Source organism: Gopherus flavomarginatus, chromosome 3 (assembly GCF_025201925.1).
Source record: "Gopherus flavomarginatus isolate rGopFla2 chromosome 3, rGopFla2.mat.asm, whole genome shotgun sequence".
Classification (NCBI taxonomy): domain Eukaryota; kingdom Metazoa; phylum Chordata; order Testudines; family Testudinidae; genus Gopherus; species Gopherus flavomarginatus.
The window spans coordinates 181,884,513-181,906,695 of record NC_066619.1 but is presented as its reverse complement, the minus strand read 5'-3'; the positions used below and the strand labels follow the sequence as shown (position 1 = coordinate 181,906,695).

Below are 22,183 nucleotides of genomic sequence, written 5' to 3'. Positions count from 1 at the left end.
TTCTCATGCAGCCTGTTAGACTCCCTTACATCCACAACCAACCACTTACGGTATCTGCAGCAACAGTGGGAAGCAGAGCTGATCTGTCTGTGTGTTTCTAATTGTGCATCTTACAGCCATCCTCTTTGTTAAAGAGCTATTTATACCACTGCTATTTATTGAGGAAAGTATCTGGATCCACAACACGCAATATGAAAAAAGGTGTGTAGAAGCAAATGGGCAGAAACTGTTCCAAAGCTTTCCAGCAGGGTAGAATTTCAAAGTTGTTCCTTGAGTTTACAGATCAATAAACATGTCAGGCTAGATTCTCAGACCCTGGTTCCATACCCTTCGTGCCACCTGAGTGGGGAGCAGGTAATATAATCCGGCCAAATCTGGCTGGTTGAGAATTCTCCCAGCAGCATCTCCTAAGTCTATCAGGCTATAGTTGGATACACTTATTTAGCTAGGTACACTCTTTGCCTCTTTCATCAAAGGTGTTCACAATGGATGCCATTAATGACATCCCACATAGCCTGTTGCCCTGTAAAAACTTAAAAGAGAGAGTTCAGTGGTTTGAGCATTGGCCTGCTAAACCCGGGATTGTGAGTTAAATCCTTAAGGGGGCCATTTAGGGATCTGAGGCAAAAATCTGTCTAGGGATTGGTCCTGCTTTGAGCAGGGGGTTGGACGAGATAACCTCCTGAGGTCCCTTTCAACCCTGATATTCTGTGACCAAAGTTATCAGACTAGGGAAAAAATCTAAGAGGGTAATAAATATAATTATCATTTAACTCCTAGAATTAGAATTTTCACAAAGAGTTTCTTTTTGTCCAGGTGCTTCTTGATCTTGCTAGCTTGATTTTTGAAGAGCAACAATCTCTGGAAGTAATTTTGAAGAAGATAGCTGCAACTATAATCTCCTTCATGCAGGTGCAGAGGTGCACCATTTTCATAGTAGATGAAGATTGCACTGTGAGTATCAAGTGTGACTTCATTTAAAGGGAGTGATGCTCTTGTTCTTTAGAGGCCCCTTGGGTCAGATTCTACATTTCCCTCCTCCATTTTGATTTGATCACATTTTACACCCACTTTGCACAATTCAGATTACTACATAAGTGCAAGGAATTGGAGAATCAGGCCTCCACTGTAAAGAAGAGGGAAGACAGAAAGGCAATGGTTGCAGTGTACTCTTCGGTTCACAGTAGCAGATTCCTTCTGTCCACAGTTCTTTTACTAGCCTTCCATCACTGATCCACTACAACATTTTCTTCCCCCATTCTCATGCCTCCTCACCTCTGTTTGTATGACATCCTTTCAGTTTAGATGTCAATTCTTCGGGGCATGACCTCTCTCAGGATCAGATTCTGTGGTTTGCATCAGCCATTTTGCACTGCCGGCTAGTGTAATCTGTCTCTCAGGTCATCTGAAGCATCCCAGAGAGGATCACCTCCAGGGTTAGTATACTCCTCCCATGACAAAGAGCTGACATGGGCTGTTGCATCACTCACTCACTCTGCGACTGGTGTAGAAGGGAAAAGGGGAGTGGTCAGAGGAAGAATGATGTGGCCAAAACCAGCTACTCTAAATGAGACCTTGGCTTCACTTTGGGCCCTTTGTGGCTATTGCAGCCCAACATTAATTAGAGCATGAAGCTCAGGAGAAACTGCCCTGCAGAGCAGTACTAGCATCACAGGAATGCAAAAGAGAGATTTATGTCACCTATGCTCCCAGTTGCATACGCACTCTCACACACACACTCTCTGATTTATGCTCTGTGCAGTTTAGCCAAAACCCAAGGGTCTGGCCCGGTTCCTCTCTGTGCCTCAATTTCTCATCTATACAATGAGGATAATGATAATTCTCTGCCTCACAGGGGTATGTGAGAATAAATTCATTGGTGTTTGCAAAATGCTCAGATACTACAGTGATAAGAAGCCATAAGGAGATCTAGCAATATGTTTAAGGCTCATTGTTGCTCCTGCGACTTTCTACATCCAAGCAAAGTGACATGACTGAGGTTGATCACAAATACACACTTACTCTGGGGTTGGGTAAATGTTAAAATAGATTCTTAGCTCTGGAGCTAACTGTTAGCAATTTGTAAACATGCCTGCCCTCACTTGGGGTGAACGTTCCCTGGAGATGCAAGGGTTTTCAGTGACACAGGGAGGTTACATTTCCCTGTTCATGGGGCTGGCAGGGGAGAGGGAGTGTAAAATACAAGGATTTCTCTCTTTCCCCATTAAGGCAGACTCAGTATAAATAATTGCAGCTGACTTTCTCCTTATTACTATTGTTACTGTTAATCAGGATTATGAATATTAATCGTTTCCATCCAATAAGAATCCTTTTTGTATTTGTAGAATTCGTTTTCTAGTGTGTTTCACATGGAGTTTGAGGAATTAGACGATTCAGCTGATGTCCTGAAGAGGTAAAACAACTTGATTTGAATTTATGTTCATTACAGGCAAATGGAAGTGACTGAAGAGACTTTGTTTTTAAAAACTTTTCATAACTTCAGTAAACAGAATTAGACAGTGCATTATTATCTACTGTAGGCTTTTACTTTGAGATATGCATGCACTGTTCCCATTGGTCTCAGCAGAGTTGGTCACACAGTTGTGTCTAAAGGCAGCTCTGTTTAATTTTCTTAATTTCATGCATTGTTTTCAATGTTAAAGACCCCTGGACAACGTGTGCTCTAAACCTTTTTCCTACACTGTGCTATTAACTATCTCCCCAAAAGCCTGTTCGCATTCATTTTAAATATAATTGTTTTAGATTTTGATAACAGTTTTAACATCACAAGCATTTTCTTCCAAAGAAAGAGAAATTAAAGCAATACAGAAAATTACACCACCCAGCACAACCAACTTTCAATGGCCCCTGGAGTATGGCTCCCATAGCCCCCTGAACATGACTCTAAGCACAGAATGGGAAGTATGGCACATTAATGCAGCCTTTTTCTGTTGATTTAGAAGGGATGTGAACTGAGAGGAGTATACAGGGCTCTCCCATGCCACCCTTTACTTGTCCTGTCCTGCTCTGCAGAGACCAGCAGAAGGATCATTGGTAGTAAGCAGCAGTATGTGAGCCAGAGTACACTGTACCATTGGCTACTGTCCTATCCTGCATTCATACAATGTCATTCTCCAGTTATAGAGCCTTAACAGAAATATTGCCACCCTGCCACTTAGTGGAATGCCTTGCTAGCTTACATTTCAAGCAGGGTAGGTATCAGAACTTAGGAAAAACCTAAGATTTTTGGGCGTGGTTTTAAATGCTGAAAATAATCTAGAAAATGAAGTTAGAACGTCACGTAAACAAAATATTTTCATATAGACTTTCAGTATTGGGGGGAGAGGGGAGTCCAATATTAAATCAGTTTCATTCCACTGCATAGTTTTTGTGAGTTCTTAATAATTTAGTATCCTAGGAGTTCTGGTTAGGCCTTAAATTCTGATTACATGGCTTTGTATAACAGTGGCACCTACTGGCTGAACATGTATTATTACTATTATTTCATTAAAAAGCGACAAAGAATCAGACAGTCCAGACTAACACGGCTACCCCTCTATTATTTTATTATTTATTAAAAAAAATGGCAATAGTACCCAGTGACCTCAATCAAGATTACACCCCACTGTGCTATCATCATCATCATGTTCCTATTACGCCTCCGGCATTTAGGATAATGACGAAGCTCCTCCATTCCTGTCTATTTCTGGCAAGTCTTTCAATGGTTCCCCAACTGTGCCCCAGGTTTTTCAGCTCAGCTTCCACAACTCTTCACCGTGTTGTTTTTGGGTGGCCTTGTTTTCGCTTGCCTTCAGGTGTCCATCTTACTGCTACTCTGGTGATGGAATAAGTTTCCAGCCGAAGCACATGACCAATCCATCTCCAGTGCCTCCTGGCAATGATGGTACACAGATCCTCTTGGCTGTACTGTGTCAATAGATCTTGGTTTGGGATTGTTCTGGGCCAAAATATATGGAGGTGCTAGGCCAGAGGTAGGCAAACGACAGCCACATCCGGCCCACAGAATCGTTCTGCCTAGCCCCAAGCTCTAGGCTCGCCACCGGCTCCACCCCTCCCCTCCCCCCCAGCCTCAGCTCGCTCGCTCCACCGCCGGCACAATGCTCGTCTGGGCAGCGGGGCTGTGAGCTCCTGGGGCAGCGCAGCTGCAGAGCCCAGCCTGACCCAGTCTCTGTGCTGCACAGTGGCAGTGTGGCCCGGCTCCAGCCAGGCAGCACGGCTGTACTGCTGCCAGCCATCAGTGCTCCAAGCAGTGCGGTAAGGGGGCAGGGAGCGGGCTGGGGGGAGGGTTGGATAGAGGGCAGGGAAATTTGGGGGTGGTGGTCAGGGTTGGGGGTGTGGATAGGGATCGGAGCGATTGGGAGTGGGACAGGGGACTCAAAGGGGGCAGGAGTCCCGGGGGGGCAGTCAGGAAGGAGGGGAGGTTGGATGAGGCAGCGGAGGGCAGTCAGGGGCAGGGGTTCCGGGAGCAGTCAGGGGACAAAGAGAAGGGGTGGTTGGATGGGGCAGGGGTCCTGGGGAGGCCATCAGGGATGAGAGGAGGGGTTGGATGGGGTGGCAGGGGTCTGGAGGAGGTCAGGGGACAGGGAGTGGGGGTGTGTGAACGGGGCAGGAGTCCCAGAGGGGTCATCAGGGAACAGGGGGGTTTGGATGGGACAGGAGTCTGGAGGCAGGGCCACGACCCCCTCCCCTAACCAGCCCTCCATACAATTTATGAAACCTGATGCGGCCCTCAGGCCAAAAAGTTTGCCTGCCCCTGTGCTAGGCACTGTACAAATACACAAGATAACATGATCCTTGCCACAACAAGCTTATAAATATGACCCTGATCCTGCAAAGACTTAAGTGTGTGTGTAACTTTAGGCATATGAATAGTCCCTTGAAATCAATTAGGGACTACTCATGTGCCTGAAGTTACATACATACTTACATCTTTGTAGGGTCACAGCCTAAGAAAGAGCTTGCAGCCTACAAATAGCTGTACCTAAAGACTATCCTGCAGGTCTGTGTAGATGTACAAAAAGCAGAAATCCAGCTCATATAGGCACAAACCTCTAGTCTAGAATTTACCCGTGAGAACCATTCATGAAAAGTGTGAACAGCTCTGCTCAGTTGTAGAGCAGGCAATAATCATTGTATAATCCATCTGTATTTAATTAGTGCTGTACTTTTAATAACAGGATCTCAAAATACTTTACAGAGGTGGGTTTTATAGGTAGGGAAACTGAGGCACAAGATGGTGATTGGCAGAATCGGGACTAGAATCCAGCATCCTGACTTCCAAGCCCCTTTTGCAATAACTTCAGGACACCATTCACTTAATTATTCAATCTGGGTAAAAAGAAAAGACAGAGGCAATAACTGGATTAATGTGCCCACATTAAATAGATTCCAAATTTAACCTCAGTTAAAGAATCTGTACATAAAATGCTGAACTATCATCCATTCTCTAACTTTTTCTATTTATTACAAAAATGTTATTTCATGTAGCACTGAGGGCTGACTTTTCAAAAGCGTGAGATTAAGTTGTACACAGGGCACACTATTGGATATGCTATGTACAGCTCTTTTTGCTGTTGACTGTTTCACATATGCAATTTTTGCACATATATTTGAAAATTCAGCCCAAAGATTCTGGCTCAAGGTGGCAAAAGGTTTTGGTCTATTCTGGGACTTGGACTACATGCCAGCACAAGAGAGTGAAGGGGGAATGCTTGCTTACTTCCTCCTCTAGAGCAGGTGGATGACAACTGGGCAGGCCTTGTCTCCTTCCATTCATACTTCCCTCCTGCTTGCTGGTGCATGCCTCTGTGAGTAGTTTACTGCTTGTAGAGGCCAGAAGTGAAGTCTTCTCTCAGGCTGAGAGCAAGGGAAGCAGGAAGGGAATTTTGGTCCCCTGAATCATAATTCCTTCCCTGAAATATTCTTGGGGCAGCACAGCTATATGCCGCCCTTTATGGTGGGCTGCCTTGTGATCCATCCAGCCCACTGAAGGCTGATGCTCTGTGGTCACAGTTTCAGGGGACATAAAAGGCACAGTGATATGCATTAGATAGAATAAATTATTATACAGGATACTCTCTGATACTCATCACATAATCTGTGAGCTGAGTCGTGCCCAAAATCAGGCCAGTCTTCAGAAGTGCAGGGTTTGGCCTTAAATAACAGAATTTGTTACATAGAAAAGAATGCTTTTCTGTCTCCGGTGTTGTGCCTGGATTCTTCGGACATGTGCATTTACATCTGAAAAATAATAGACTCCTACTCACAAATCAAAGAGAAAATGCAGAGGCCTGATGGGAACAGGTATATCGATAGGAGATGGGCGCTCTCCCAGATGGGTGGGGAAGGGCTATGACAAGAATCAAAGTGCCTTAATTAAATACATAAGCACTAAGCAATTAGAAAAGAGATGATTGATTTTGTAAAGTTATTTTAGGCCCTGATTTGGGGGAAACAGATGTTCTGTGTCAATAACGCAATCCCCATGCAATTAATTGTTCATTCATTCTAAGAGCACATTTTACATTAACTTAAAAGCAGAAAATTCATAAATGCTGCCATCTGTTCTCAGTTGAAAAAGATATGAATTTCATCTATTATTGATTTTCTAATGTGTCAGATTTCTAGATGCACATTATTTTTGAAGTGTTCTATTTCTGTGAACACACATTCAGCTGGTTGAGGTAACATCTTTTATTGGACCAACATCACACACCTTGCCTCTAATATCTTGGGACTGACATGGCTACAACTACATTGCATATATTCATCTGTCATTCATTTTTATCCTTCATTCTTGTAGACTACATTGATTTATTTCCTAAGTTTAGTATTTCTAATACATCTCTAACTATCCTAACATTTAAGAGTATAATTTCCTCTGAATGCTTACACAAGACATAACTAAGTTTTACAGCTTATCTGCATCAGAAAGTTGCACTGGTTTATCTTAAATAAGTTTTTAAACCAATTTAGTTAAATTGGTGCAAACCCCTGTGTGGATGCATATATTTCAGTTGAAATCAGGCTTATTTCAACTGAGCTTAAATCAGTTAGGGACAAATTTAAACTAAACTGAAATAAGCCAAACTTAAATCAAAATGTCAGCAGAGCGGTTTGCACTAAAACAGTTAATTTTTAAACTTGAGTTATACTTGTGCAGCTTTCTCATGTAGACGAGTCCTTAGCAGAACCACAAATATGTAGAGAGAACTTGTATGGATTTTAATAAAAGTCACTTGCGTGCATGGAGCACTAAATACACCCACACATCTCCTGCGTTTCCTTTGTAATTGATTAAACAAAATAAACACGTGCATCAGAGACAAGGCTTATAATGTTACTCTCAGAATACTGTTAATTGTTTGATCTTTTGTAGTGATGTGCACAGTATGGAATGGCTGGACATTATCATCTCTGTTAGTTTAATTTAAATGAGACGTGGATATGCAAAATTGGACTGTCTGAGTCATCTAACTGTAGCACAGCCTACGATTGTGTGTTGGGTTGGAGATGATGGTAGATCTGTGCTTGGGAATTGATCACACCTTTCCCTTTGATTTACACATGTTGATATACTTTACATTTGCTTAGAATAATTGCATGTGCCAGTGTCATAGAAAGAATACCATGAATAATATCTGTCTGTTCTCGCTGTTCCATCAGGGACTGTGATGCAAACAAAATAAATTATATGTATGCTCAGTATGTCAAGAATACCATGGAGCCTCTTAATATACCAGATGTCTGCAAAGACAGAAGATTTCCATGGACAGTAAGTAAAGTGAAATTGGGTTTGGAATCCAATAATAAAAGACACAGTGATTTTTTGTTTACCTTTTCATATATGACCTAGTCTTGTGTGTTCTACCCTTATTACTACTATCATTGCTGTATTTACTGACTGCTGATGCTCAGAACTGTTTAAACTTCGAGGAAGATACACAGTCCCTGACCCAAGGAGTTTACAGACAATACAATTCTGACACACAGTGGGGCAGGATGGCGAGAAGATGGATTAATCACAAAGAAAATCAGTATAAAAATAAATCTAATTATACTTATTTACTAGAGAATACATGTTCCTAGGCCAAGAGAAAGAAGTATGTTTTAAGGGAGGTTTTAATGAAGTCAGGATGGAAGCTTTCCACATCAATCCTGAGGATTGGTCACCACAGTTTGCTGTAAGATTTGGGAGTAGACTCAGAAGTTCTTTCTCCCACTTTTGGTCTGGGAGGGGTTAGCCATGATACAGATGTGAATAGTTTGCTGTTCTGAGGAAGGCACAACTGCAGTTCTCTTCAACACCTCATGCTTCCCAGTCCGCAGAGCAGCATCAGGAAGAGCCAGCTTGTGGCAGGGTGTCCCAGAGACCACTTAGATAGAAGCTGGAGGTTTAGGAAGGAAAGGACAATTGGTAACAGACCAGTGTAGTGGAAAGCCCAAGCAACAGCTCTAGTGCCCTGGCGTCCCTGTCAGCAAAAAGCAAACCTGTGCCTCTTACTCCCAGAACAGTGCGTGGAAAGCCGCCTGGTCTTCTTGTTACACTTTTGCAAAAGCAGGTTGGTTTACTATAATCTAATAAATTTGTTGGAAACCTCTTAGACAGTGGATGAGGGAGAGAGTGGGAGGGGGAAGGGAGTGTATTATTGTCAGCAGATGGGCTTCCACTATACTCTCTCCCTTCTGGGGTCAAGCAGCAGGCAGGGCAGAAGGTACAATGGCCAACAAGATTGTTCCAGTAACTGGATAATAGGAGCTGCTGGAGAGCTATGCAGTGTTTCCACTTTCAGCTGTGCACACTGGGAGCTGAGTGCTGTGCATTTTGCAGAGTAGAGCCCATGACTAGCCCCATTTAATGTCTCACTGGAGGGAGTGGGGGGACAAAATGGATGTCCTAGATTAGATAGACAAAATAGGTGACGTTGGCAGAACATTTAAAATACGTAAAAGAAACATTTGGGGACTAATTTCAAACAGGTGTTTGTTTAGGACAAGCCCTTTGATTTGGCAGCAGAATTTGAATTTTGTGCTTATGCAGAAATGCATTGTTCCCTGGGCTGTAAATGATTTATTATGCCTAAGAAAAATGTTGACATGCATTTACTTCTAGATACATGTCATACATGGGTAAAGAGAAAACAATTGTACTACTGGAGAGGAATTCTGGATAATCTATTTCCTCAGCACAATGACACTGAGTGCACACCTTATATTCCTTTCATATCTATTCTCCCTCCCTCCATCTTTCCAAACAATTGTCTATTTTCTGTAAGCAGGGTGCATTGTGGGATGCTCCAAAGTCCACTCGAGTCAACGGAGAGACTCCATGGGCTTTGGATTAGGCCACATATGAACATTACCTTGGGGCCACTGTTTCCCCTCCTCCTCCAAGCGCTTAACTAGCTTTCATAAAAGTCATCCTTCAGTGTCTTTCAGCTGCAATTGCTAGAGAGTTAGAAGGGAAGGAACATTTGGGACAAATAATGGTTGCAGCTTAGAGAAAAGGTTAATGATTTAAACATTAAACAATAGGGAAATCAATGGAAGAGACAGGAGAAGAGGAAACAGAAGAGTGGCAAGAACAGAAGGAAATATCAGGGAGCGACAAGAGGAGAAAGTGGGAAGGAAAAATGGAGTGACAATGGACAGAAGGGAAGGACATGCATGAAAAGGGAAGAATAAGAGTAGAAAACAGAGATCTGCATGGAGTGGATAGGATAATTTTCACCACTGACTCAAGTTAATGGAAAAACTTGTCAGCTAACCAAGTAGAAACCTTGTGCACGGCTAACACACCTTAGAAGGGCAGCGTGCAAGGTCGTACTCCACTCCACACTGGCATTGAAAATAACAGATGTCTGTTTGTCATTTTGAGGAAAGCAAGCAAATCTTTGGTTGATTGCTGATGTCAAAGAAGGAGAACTGGTGTATGGGGATGAGAGATGAATCATGAAATCAAGGCTCCCTGCCAGTTTCTTTTCTTTCCATCCCAGTTTGGGCTTTAGGACTCTCGATAACCCCCAAAGTGTTATCAGCTCATTTCTCATCAGCACCCTGCACCTGTTGCAAATTGTTGCATTTATAATGATTAAGCTTACCCTTGAGTATTCAGACAGACATCCTCATACCTGTGTAACTAGACTATTGAGCAAGTGTATAATGTGCAGCAGCAGATCTTTGAAGATATGTGTCTGTGCACCTGAGAGGAGAGTTGAGACAATAGTTGTTACCACCATAAATTAAAACACCGTAGACAAGAGCAACACAGTGTAGGTCACTGTGTTCCAAACTGTGGTCTGTGAAGAGCTGGCTGGCTTCAGAGGGCTGGTGTTCCTGCTTATTTCCAGTTAATTTCACAGGTATCCAAGCTCTTAATTGAAAAGAAGTGCCTGGAGTCATATAAAGCATTACACATTACATCATTCCTTTGAAAGTTTTCTACAAAGAATAGCATATGCTGTCCTACACTGTAGGATGTTCCTTTATTTGTGCAATGATCATGCCTGTAAGGCTAAAGAGAAACTAACTGAGGCAGCCAAGAATCGAAGAAAGTTTAGAGCTGAAATATTAGCATGCTAATATTTTTTCCTTCCCTTATATGGAATCAGATATTGGGCCATGCTTTGTTCTTGTACAAGGTGTAACAGAGCAGAATTAGGTCCATTTTCTTTCATTACTTAAGAATCCTCACAACTGGGGAAGTGGAGAAGGTATCTTAGAGCCCCACTAATTTCTCCTCAACTATCCTAAATTGAAAAATCTGTCCTGAGTGTACAGTAGAGTCATTTTCATTCTAATGAAAGGAACTATCATAAAATGAAAAAGTAGACCCAAATGACTGTAAATTCATCTTGAAACTTTGTTATTACTCATTTATTTATTTATTATTCCTTAGTCCCCGTTAGGCTAGATGCTGCACAAACACAAATGAAGACATGGTCCCTGCCCCCAAAGACTTTATAGTCTAAGAATTACAGTTTTATAATCTGCCTTCCTTGCATGGCCTGCCAATCAGGGCTCATGAATAGATCTCTCTGTAAGTTTTTAACTGTATTCTTTATTTGCTTAACAGAATGAAAATGCAGAAAATGTAAACCAGCACATAAAAAGTTTGCTTTGTACACCAATAAAAAATGGGAAGAAGAATAAAGTGATAGGTATTACCATTTTGATTTGTTTACATTTCTACTTGCACACTGCATGCCCAGTCTTTAAACAAAATATCATAACATACATCTAACTGTTGTCTTTATGTGAGATACAATGTATTGATATTATACTGCTGGTATGTAACTATGTAGGATTTTTTTGGATACTTGTGTATAATTGCTATACAGAAGTATTTCTGTACTCCAGAGTAAAATCTCAGCAACATGAAATCTAAAATCACAAGAGAAAATCCTTAAGCACAATGAAATAGTCATCATGATTTTAATTCAGGGCACCATCATACTCCTGTCTGTCATTTTTTACCTGCTATAGGTGAAAAAATACCAATAACACCTCAATTATTTTTTTTCTACTTTTTCTATTTATCTCCTTTGTGCGCTTGACAGTGCTCTGTTACTAACTATTTCCATGGTATCCCCTGTAGACAGTCAGAGTTCCTTGTTCTTCTTATGGGTCTTTTGCATGGCAGTAGGTAAGAGAAAAGCTTTTCTTTAAAAAATAAGAAAATATAAAAGCCTGAGACACCTGGCATATAGACTAAGGGGAAGAAGAAGCACCTAAAACTACTTTTCTTTTATATTTTATTTAGATTTCATGTTGATAGTTACTTTTTAACAATTACACATGCTCCATTAATGTAACAAATTATGTTAAAATTCCAGTCTAATCAATATTGTATTGAGGAACAGGAAGGACAGTCTATGGGATGTACTGTTTAATCATCCAACTCATTTGTGCCACTCAGCTGGTGCAAAGAGGCCAGAACTGATTACAACTGGTCAGCTGAAAATCCCCTTGTTGGAGGGGAATGCCCAGGAGATGTTAAGTGTGCTAGTGTTGAAATCGTCACCTGTCAACAACTGTTCTGGCATGGGGGCATTTTGGGGACAAGGTGGAGCTGCACCCATTAAGTATCCAGCATCAGTGGTGCAAGTTGAAGCTGCTCTAACACTCATCAGGGGTATGACAGACTGGCCTGATTACAGATCTGGAAATGGTTCTGAGGAAGCCCCCACACCCAGAGCAGGAAGCAGAGCTCAACCACAAGAGTGAAACCCTAAGGGTCAAACATGAATTTCTTCTAAGTCCTTACACAGAAGAATTCTCATTTTCCTCAATGGGAGTTTGGACTGATTGATTGGCATTCACTTGGGTAAAAGCTCAGCCAAACCTAAGGAAGAGCCTCAGGATCTCCTCCATAGGCATTTCACATAACGCTAGTCCAGACTGGGAGTAAAGATGTATTTTTAAAACAACTAACATTTAAAAACTTTAATGTGGACATAGAAAGAGTTATTGTAACAGGTCAAGGTGGTCTCTAGTGGGTAGCCTGGGGTTCATCTCAACTAACAAATCTGTTAAAATACAGCTGGCAGTGCATATTGGGATTTAGGTAACTTGGAAGGCTTTGTACAGATTTTTGCATACAGCATACATGATTATGGGAAAATAATGGATGGGATTCTGGGTGGCACCTCTAAGAGGGGCAGCACCAAACTTGCAGCCCAAGGGATGTGGGAAGCTATGGTGGTTTTAAGCCACAATGTGGGTCTTGATATAATGTAGAGTGCCTTGGAGGTCTATATAAGTTATGACAGCCTCCCTATGGACTGAAGCCCTACATGTGATGACCCTATCCCTGATGTGTCCCTCCTGTCCCCAGCCCCGCCCCCATCACACTCCCTACTACCAGGCTTACAAGGGAGTTCTCTGAGAGCTGTTTTCCTCAGTTCCTGCATCAGGAGAATCCTCCCCATGCCAGATCTGGGTGTTTGAAGTCCCTTTACACCCCTCCAGACATTTTAGCCAGAGTATAGAGCTCAGAGCCTGGGTGAGGACCTCATCCTAGGTATTCTTAGTCATTAAAGTCTCCGTACCATAGGCCTTTAAATATGTTTACAGTGTGAAAATTATCTAAAAAGAAAAGTGAATCAAAGAAGGAAAAGCTAGAAAGGTAGAAAGTGCATCTAATGAATGATCCAGTGCCTAGGTAGTGCCAAAAGTCACTCATCACACTCAGCACAACTTCATGAAGATCCGCCAAGCAGCTAGATGTTACTTGTATGAATTATTCAGAGTAATTATTATGCAGAATAAATCAGCATCTATATCCTTTAGCTAGTGGAACAGGCCCAAGGTAATAAATGACACTTTGTCACGTTTTTCATTTAATGTTGATGTAATCTTTTACTATAGTCTGTAACATGTCTTATTACAAGATCTTGTTTGTTGTTTGAACAAAGCTGTAAAGAGAAAATCTACTTCTATTCCCCATTACACTTGTGTAAATCTAGAGTAACTCCATTGAAATCACTGGATTTCACTTACTGATGTAATTTACTGTAAATAAGCAGTGAATCAGCCCCAAAGAATAGAATAATGTCTGCAAGTGGGTGAATATAATAAACGTATGGTCTTGTATAAAGTTACAACAGGTTTTATATTTCATGCAGTTATGAGATATTTCTTTAAGAAATCAGTGGTTTCAATCGCAAGGTGAGATGGTTGGTACTGTGTTTGGCTTGGTGAGTACAATTGCATAATCCTTTCATGGGATCCACATAGCTCCAGATTTTGTCTCTCTTTCTGATGTTTCTCCCATTTACTGTAAGCATCTCCATTATAGCTGTAGGTCAACCATTCTTCAAGTGAGCAGTTACTTTTCTTTAAAAAAAACTGAAATAGGAACAAAAATAAGCAGGGTTTTATTTATAATTTTTGTTGCATTTCGTGATGGTGGTCAGAATGTTTCTTTGTGTTAGTAAAGAAGCATGCACCAGGAAATGTTGATTTGGGAGTTAAAATGAAAATATTTAAAACATGATCATCTATCTCCTGCCACTTTCTCATTTCTCTGATGAGTTTTTACCCTAAGATTAACAAGGGCAGCTCATGTTCTCACAGTTTTTTCCCTGTATCCTGCATATTACTTATACGGCTCTCAGAGCACTGACCCACAGTGTCTGCCTCTCCTTACTCTTTCTAGGATTCTATTGCTTCTGTGACAGCACATTGGAAATGCTGTCATTGGTCCTGTAGGGTAACATTTTCGAAAGCATCTAATTTCAAAAGAGACTAAAAGAGGCATCTAGGACTTTAAGGCCTGTTGACTGTCAAACAGGATTTCAGTTCCTATATGCAAGTCACTTTTTTGAAAGTGGAACTTCAGTTCATACAGTGCATCTGCACTTTGCGCTGGAGGTGTAATTTCCAGCTTTGGTAGACATACATATGTTAGCTTTGATTGAACTAGGGATCTAAAAATAACAGTTTAGCTGTAGCAGGATGGGCTAGCCACCTGAGTAAGTATATAGGGAACATACTCTAGACAGCTAGCCTGTCCCACCACCCACATTACCACAGCCACACTTCGGTTTTTGGCACGCTTATTTGATCAAAGTGAGTGTATGTACACTACCCCAGCTGGACATTCCACCTCCAGCTTGAAGTGTGAATGTACCCTAAAGTCACTTTGGAGCTTTTAAAAATGTTATGCCTGGTCTGTAGATTTGCAGGGTTAGAAACCATGTATATGTGCCTTTTCCAGCAGCAAGAAGTTACGCAAGACTATATAATGGGGACAGTTTCTGTCTCATAGAATCACAGACTTAAGGTCAGAAGGGACCATTATGATCATCTCTTCTGACCCCCTGCACAATGCAGGCCACAGAACCTCACCCACCCACTCCTGTAACAAACCTCTAACCTATGTCTGAGTTACTGAAGTCCTCAAATCATGGTTTAAAGACCTCAAGGTGCAGAGAATCCTCCAGCAAGTGACCCATGCCCCATGCTGCAGAGAAAGGTGAAAAACCTCCATGGCCTCTGCCAATCTTCCCTAGAGGAAAATTCCTTCCTGACCCCAAATATGGCGATCAGTTAAACCCTGAGCATGTGGGCAAGACTCACCAGCCAGCATCCAGGAAAGAATTCTCTGTAGTAACTCAGATCCCACCCCATCTAACATCCTATCACAGACCATTGGGCATATTTATCTGCTAATAATTGAAGATCAATTAATTGCCAAAATTAGGCTATCCCATCATACCGTCTCCTCCATAAACTTACCAGGCTTAGTCTTGAAGCCAGATATGTCTTTTACCCCCACTACTCCCCTTGGAAGGATGTTCCAGAACTTCATTCCTCTAATGGTTAGAAACCTTTGTCTAATTTCAAGTCTAAACTTCCTAGTGTCCAGTTTATATCCATTTGCTCTTGTGTCCACATTGGTACTGAGCTTAAATAACTTCTCTCCCTCCCTGATATATTTATAGAGAGCAATCATATCTCCCCTCATCCTTCTTTTGGTTAGGCTAAACAAGCCAAGCTCTTTGAATCTCCTTTCATAAGACAGGTTTTCCATTCCTCGGATCATCCTAGTAACCCTTCTCTGTACCTGCTCCAGTTTGAATTCATCCTTCTTAAACATGGGAGATCAGAACTACACACAATATTCCAAATGAGGTCTCACCAGTGCCTTGTATAACGGTACTAACACCTCCTTATCTTTACTGGAAATTCCTCGCCTGATGCATCCCAAGTCCGCATTAGCTTTTTTAACAGCCATATCACATTGGCAGCTCATAGTCATCCTGTGATCAATCAAACTGTCGTGTGTTGGTTTCTGACAGCAGTTGTCATCCAGCTTCCTATTTCTCAACCACCCACACCACTGAATTCTGCAGAATCCCAAGTGTGTGTTGTTAGACTAACATGGCCACCCGTCTGATACTTGTTTTGTAGAAAGGTTTCCAATGACTACATTTGGGAAATGGGGGAATACTTCATAGTCAGCGCTCCTACCTCCATATGTATTTTTGGGCTTCATTTCATGGAGACAGATTGTTCTTAGCCGCCAGCTCCATGTAGCTGATGAAAACAGAAGGTCCTCAGAGAGAAATTATCTTTAACTTGTCTAGTTCTCAGGATTTACATTTTATACCAGCTGCTTTTATGGGACTGTAGTGCACTGGATGATCTCTTGTTTTGAATACTCTACCGATGCACAGAAGGCTGAGTTGAAGATTGAAATGATTTGGGCACAAGTAGGAATTTTTCACTGTGCTTGTTGCTCTATGACAGACTTTTAACTCCTCAGACAGGTTTTTCTATTGTTGTTTGCTGTTTAAATTCATGATTAAACATCTCAGGCAGGCTGCATTATGTAGGTATATTTTTATTTTTAAGCTAAACATCTCTGATAAGAACAGTAAATTTTTCGGGAGAGCAGCTTTCTCCATCTGCAACAAAGAAAGAAAACCTTTCTGTTTGGTCTCCTTTTGAGCCTGCATACCCTTTAAATATGTGCTGAGAGCATTATAGAAACCTTCTGTGGTTTTATAAGTATGCCCTAAAAAAGAATTTGGGCTCCTTTAATTCTGATGTGCATGGAACTATTGATGCCTCATGGGAAAACTTTTGAAAAACATTCTATTTAGAGAGTGCTTTGGCTTATATATCATGCAGAATATTTACTGTAATTCTCTCCCCATTTTTATTAATAGAGTCATTTACATGAAAACAAAATCTATGTTTTTCAGAGTTCATCTGATCTCCTGGTTTAGTCACTGCTGGAAGTCATCATCCCCTATTCATTACATCACAGTTGCTATGGAAATGATTATAATGTCATAAACAGCACTAAACAGAGAGCTGAAAGTGAGATCCATGAGATTGTCCCACACCCTCAAAAGAGTCTAATGATAGATCAGTTCCTCTTCCACAGAGGGAAACCAGTCCATTTCCCAGTGAATTCTTATTCGTTGTTGCGTATTATCTATAAAGCTGTAGTACTGACAGGTCCCAATGAGGGATCAGTGAATCACTGTGCTAGGCACCATATTCCTACATCACAAAAAGACAGATTTTCCCCAAAGAGTTTATAATTCAATTGTAACATTCATACTGATCTCTGTGAGAGCAGGATCTGGTCTGGGAGAATTTCCCATAATAGGGCATATTTGGCAAAAAAGGGACACTGTTACTGTGCTATAAGTAGATTGGAAACTGTTCTGTTTACAGAACCTTTACATTTCAAAGAACTCATTCCATATGTAGGTGCAACAATCATTTTGTTCTCGGAGTTGCTATAGACTGTTACAGAGAAGACACATCAAGACTTTGATTTTTCTTGTTGTTTTTCCTTAATGTAAAATGAGTAATTTTAGACCATAAGTGTAGATTGCTAGCAATGGTGGGAATTTTCTGTAAACATTCCGTAGTGTAGGGAAGGCCTTAAAAAGGTGCTGATTACACCCGCTCTCGATATAGTTGCAAAATTGTTTCCATTATACTTCCCACCCCACCCCCACTCCCCTTTTCAGAAGCTGAGAGCAGCTCTGGTATTGTTGAGGCTCTGACCCTAAGACTGCATATTATAAGAAACAAAAAGCGAGGGATCCAAATTCTGCTCCCATTTACAGTGGTGTAATTCCAGAAGCAAGAAAATGCAAAAGTTACAGTTCCAATAGCAGTGTTAGATGGGTTTTGTATTCCAGTTTTATTGGTGAACTATATAGTTTAATATATTATTGTTTAAACTGTTAAATGTGTGGCATAAAAAGCACAGCATATGCAATATGACAAAACTATATCTTCAATCACAATTTTTGCATTTCCTAACTCATTATAATTTTTAATTGTTCATCTGTAACTTTCCAGTGGCATAATTATTTACATTTGATCAGGCAAGTGTTTGCCCTCATAGTCAAAAATGTTAGAGGCATGTACACAGAAAGTTCTGTGTGTATATTACTGAATTAAAGTCAGTATAACTTGGTGATAACATCTATAGCTGTTTATTTTTAATAATAAGCCATCTGCAGTTAGGGCTTGATCCAAACCCAACTGAAGTCAACAGGAGGCTTTCCAGTGACTTACATGGGCTTTGATCGGGCCCTTTATTGGAGAGACCACATCTCCATAGAACGGTGGTGGGCAACCTGCGGCCCATGGGCCGCACGCAGCTCATCAGGGTAATCTGCTGGTGGGCCATGAGACAGTGTTTATATTGACCATCTACAGGCATGGCTGCCCGCAGCTCCCAGTGGCCATGGTTTGCTGTTCCCAGCCAATGGAAGCTGCAGGAAGTGGCAGCCACCATGCCCCTGTGGCCCACGTTGCTTCCTGCAGCTCTCATTGACTGGGAACGGCAAACTGCGGCCACTGGGAGCTGCGGGCAGCTGTGCCTGTGGATGGTCAATGTAAACACTGTCTCGCAGCCCACCAACAGATTACCCTTGATGGGTCGCAGTTTGCCCACCACTGCCATAGATCTTAGCAAGCACACTTGAACTTTGAGCCTGAACTTGAAATATTTTCTGTTTAGTTTTTTTTTTAACTTTCCGGTACTGTTTCAAATAAGGAAGTGCAAACTTTATGTGCCACTATCCTGATATTCAAAACTGTTCTTTTGGCATAGTTACAAAAATCTAATTAGCCTCTGACTTAATCCCTAAAGACAATTTGTCCTTCAATCTAAAGTACTTTTAACAATAAGTCAAGAAGAAAACTGCCCTGTAGAATTTTGCAAGATAATGCAAGCTATACAGAGCTACATATATGCATTGTAGATCTTAATGAATACTTGTAAATCCACAGAACAACATATAGTAGTGTACTTTTTATTCTTTAGCGTATGAAAATAAATCTAGTAAAGTCCTTTTATAGCATTCTGATTTGTGTCCTGTATATATTTGTTTTAAAAATACATTGATTATTTGTTTTATAGACTATAAGAATTCAGAGAGCTAATATCTTGTTCTGTTTTGTTTCACGTAAGTGTGGTATTTTAGCAATTGCTATATTACTTATTTTTATTCCTGTGACCTGATGTAGGGGTTTGTCAGCTTGTAAATAAGATGGAAGAAAACTTGGGCAAAATCAAGGCTTTCAACAGAAATGATGAACAGTTTCTGGAAGCCTTTGTCATCTTTTGTGGCTTGGGGATCCAGAATACACAGATGTATGAAGTTGTGGAGAGAGCCATGGCCAAGCAGATGGTGACATTAGAGGTGAGCTCAAAATCTAGGCAGTCCTTATTTGGCTCAGTATATAATCTAATTTTGGTCCAAATTCTGCTTTCCCTACTGACAACCTAAAACTACTCAGATGAGTAAAGTGAGCAGAATTTGGCCCCCTGCATTAACAGGAACTACACTTATTTGCTGCTTGTTTCCATATTTGAATGCATAGTATTTTATGTGTTGTTGTATTTTAACTGCACTCATGGGATCCAGTGAGTCTGCCTTCCCTAAACACCAGGCTGCACACTGACTACAGTGATCAGCACAGTTGGTTTGTCCAATTACACAGAAAGAGGAAATAGTGTGGAGAATTAGGGGTGTCCTCTTTGTTTTGAGGTTTTCTGTGATGATTTTGGCTCAGTTCTTTAGACAAACCAGCATATACAATAACAGCAGGATTACTGTAGGCTTTCTGCAACTTCCTCGAACTCCATCAAAATATATTAAGCATGAATGTCATCTGGCCTAGCCTTTGAATTGTTTACTGTTAGGTTTAATGACCGTGGTGTTAAAGGAGGTTCTAGCATGATATGCTGAAATACTTGGAAGATAACTGTAAGCCTGAAACTTAAATTTTGTAGACTTTGGATCTGTCCAATATGTAAATAAGAGTGTTTGCAAAATTTCTAAAATGTGGATTATGTACCCAATAGCTTCTAAAGGAAACATTACAACTCTCATTTAAAGATGTAGTTAGTTGCTTCAAGTGGGGCACATGATAACCGTACTGTCAAGTAATTTCATTGCTTTTTAAAAATAAGATTGGGTGGTTTATTTACGTGTCACATTAGTGACTCTGCTGGTTTATCATTTAAAAAATAAAATTCTGTAGAGGCTGTAAAAATGTCTTTTTTAAAAAAAGCCAGAGTTGGTCTGTTAGTTGCACATATGTTTAAACAAACTCAATACAGTAGCATTCTCCTCTCTTTTATTCTCACAAAGAAAAAATAATATATAGGTTGTTGGGTTTTTTTGTTTTTGTTTTGTTTTGTTAATTTAAAACAAAAATATTTTCTCCTGGACTGAAACACCTTCTTCCAAATTTTATCCAGGACGGATTTTTCTTTAATGTCTGAGTTATACACCCATGAAAGAAAGGGACTTATTCTGGGAACAGTGTCATCCTATAGTTTATAGCTGTGCTGTGATATATTTGTCTTTGAAATGAGGTATGAAAGCTTTCCCAAGAGAAGGGGTTTTGGTGGTTTATTTTATTTTTATTTTAAATCAGAGCTCTTTGCGCATTTATGTGATTTTCTTGGCCTGGTTATATCAAGAAGCCACTATGATGAGCATTTCTATGCTCATGCAGGCTTCATTAAAGTCAGTACATTGCAGGCATAATTTCAACCTTTATCTCTTTAAAAAAAAAAAAGATTCAGTTGCTTTTACATTGTATGCTTTTATTTGTACTTAGGTTTCTTCATTCCTTATCCCATAGGTCCTCTCATATCACGCTTCAGCCACTGAGGAGGAAACAAGGGAGCTGCAGGTAACAGCGGTAATAGCATTTTTAAAATAATAGTAAAAATGCATTCTTAATATATGGAGCAATGAAAGCTGGTCCAATGTGCAGGGTAAAGTTTTCAAAAGTGCTTATGTTAATTAGGTATCTTAAGTTACAATGAAAATAAATCTGTTGCTGAGTTTCATTGGTGTATCATGGGTAAGGCTATGTTTTAGTCACAGGTTTTTTTAGTGAAAGTCATGGACAGGTCATGGGCAGTAAACAAAAATTCATGGCCCATGACCTGTCCATGACTTTTACTATATACCCCTAACTAAAACTTGGGTGAGGGGGCTGTGGGCGGTGGGGAGGCTGGCCTGGGACCCCTGCTGGTGCTGGGGTGGAAGTGGGTGACACGCAGCCTGGGACCCCCCCTGCTGGTGTTGGGGGGAGCATGCAGTGGCATGCAGCCCAGGACTGGCCCCTTCACCTAGGAGCTGCAGGGACATGCCGGTGGGAGCCAGGGAGCCCCTCCACCCTGAGGTGAGTGCCGCCCTGCACCCCAATCCCCTGCCCCTAGCCCTGAGCCCTCTCCCACACACCCAAACTGCTGCTGGTGGCTGCTGCAGAAGTCATGGAGGTCATGGGAAATCATGGTATCCGTGACCTCTTTGGCAGACATGCAGCCTTAATCATGGGACATGAAAAGACTGCAGTGCATCATGGGAGATGTAGTCTAGCCAGGGAGCTAGGCCTATAGGGAGAATAGGGGCATTGGGGTCTGAAACTACAACTACCATGAGGCACCATGGCAACTCAGGCAGACGCAGAGTTTAACATTATCCCAGAATGAAATTTTTGATATTTCTGGATCAAAATTTTTGATAACTTTTTATTCCACAAAATGTTTTATATTTCAAGTTTTCATCTGCTTTGGGATGAAAACAAATGTTGAAATATCAGAATTTACACAGGACAGAAATTTAGTTTTTCTATCAACTCCTATCTAAATAGTAATCCTGGGGTATTATAATTAATGTATTCCCCTCCTTTGCTTACTGTGTACTTCTGTAGTTAACATCCACTACTCCATGCATCTAGTAGGTCAAGACATGTTTCAGTCTTACTCCTCCTGTTCTGGGACATATTGCTGATGCCCACTGTTTGTTCTTCCCTACAGATCTCAGTCACCACATCTTCATTATAAAATTGAAGCTTGTTATCATTAGGTATACTTCTAACTTATCTAAGGCCATCCATCTCTCTGTTTTCCCTTCTTCTCTCTTCTGTGTCTGATACAGTACTCCTGGCTTTGATACCTATTGTCCTAGTCCCTAGGAGGCAACAATTGTGTTTTCTTTATTGGCCACACTTTCTTGGGCCACTTTTCTCCAATAGAGATACCACCCAGGAGAACATTCCTCTTCTTTCTAGTGGCTTCCATTTAGGGCTTGCCTCTTGATCACTGATTGGACTGCTGATCTCTGCTGGATTCTTAGTCTGAGGACAGAATACCAAC

General features: G+C 41.0%; 1 protein-coding gene across 6 annotated transcripts in view; it reads left to right on the top strand.

Moving 5' to 3' along the window:
• PDE5A (phosphodiesterase 5A) overlaps positions 1 to 22,183 on the top strand; it is a 171,667-nt gene that overhangs the window by 114,457 nt on the left and 35,027 nt on the right. For 5 of the 6 annotated variants that reach the window (XM_050946335.1, XM_050946330.1, XM_050946332.1 and 2 more), the window contains exons 6-11: positions 817 to 954; positions 2,346 to 2,413; positions 7,687 to 7,795; positions 11,096 to 11,180; positions 19,030 to 19,205; positions 20,659 to 20,718. In XM_050946335.1, the coding sequence (XP_050802292.1) occupies positions 817 to 954; positions 2,346 to 2,413; positions 7,687 to 7,795; positions 11,096 to 11,180; positions 19,030 to 19,205; positions 20,659 to 20,718 (636 nt within the window). The remainder of the gene's footprint in view (positions 1 to 816; positions 955 to 2,345; positions 2,414 to 7,686; positions 7,796 to 11,095; positions 11,181 to 19,029; positions 19,206 to 20,658; positions 20,719 to 22,183) is intronic. The other variant, XM_050946331.1, reaches the window with a different exon arrangement.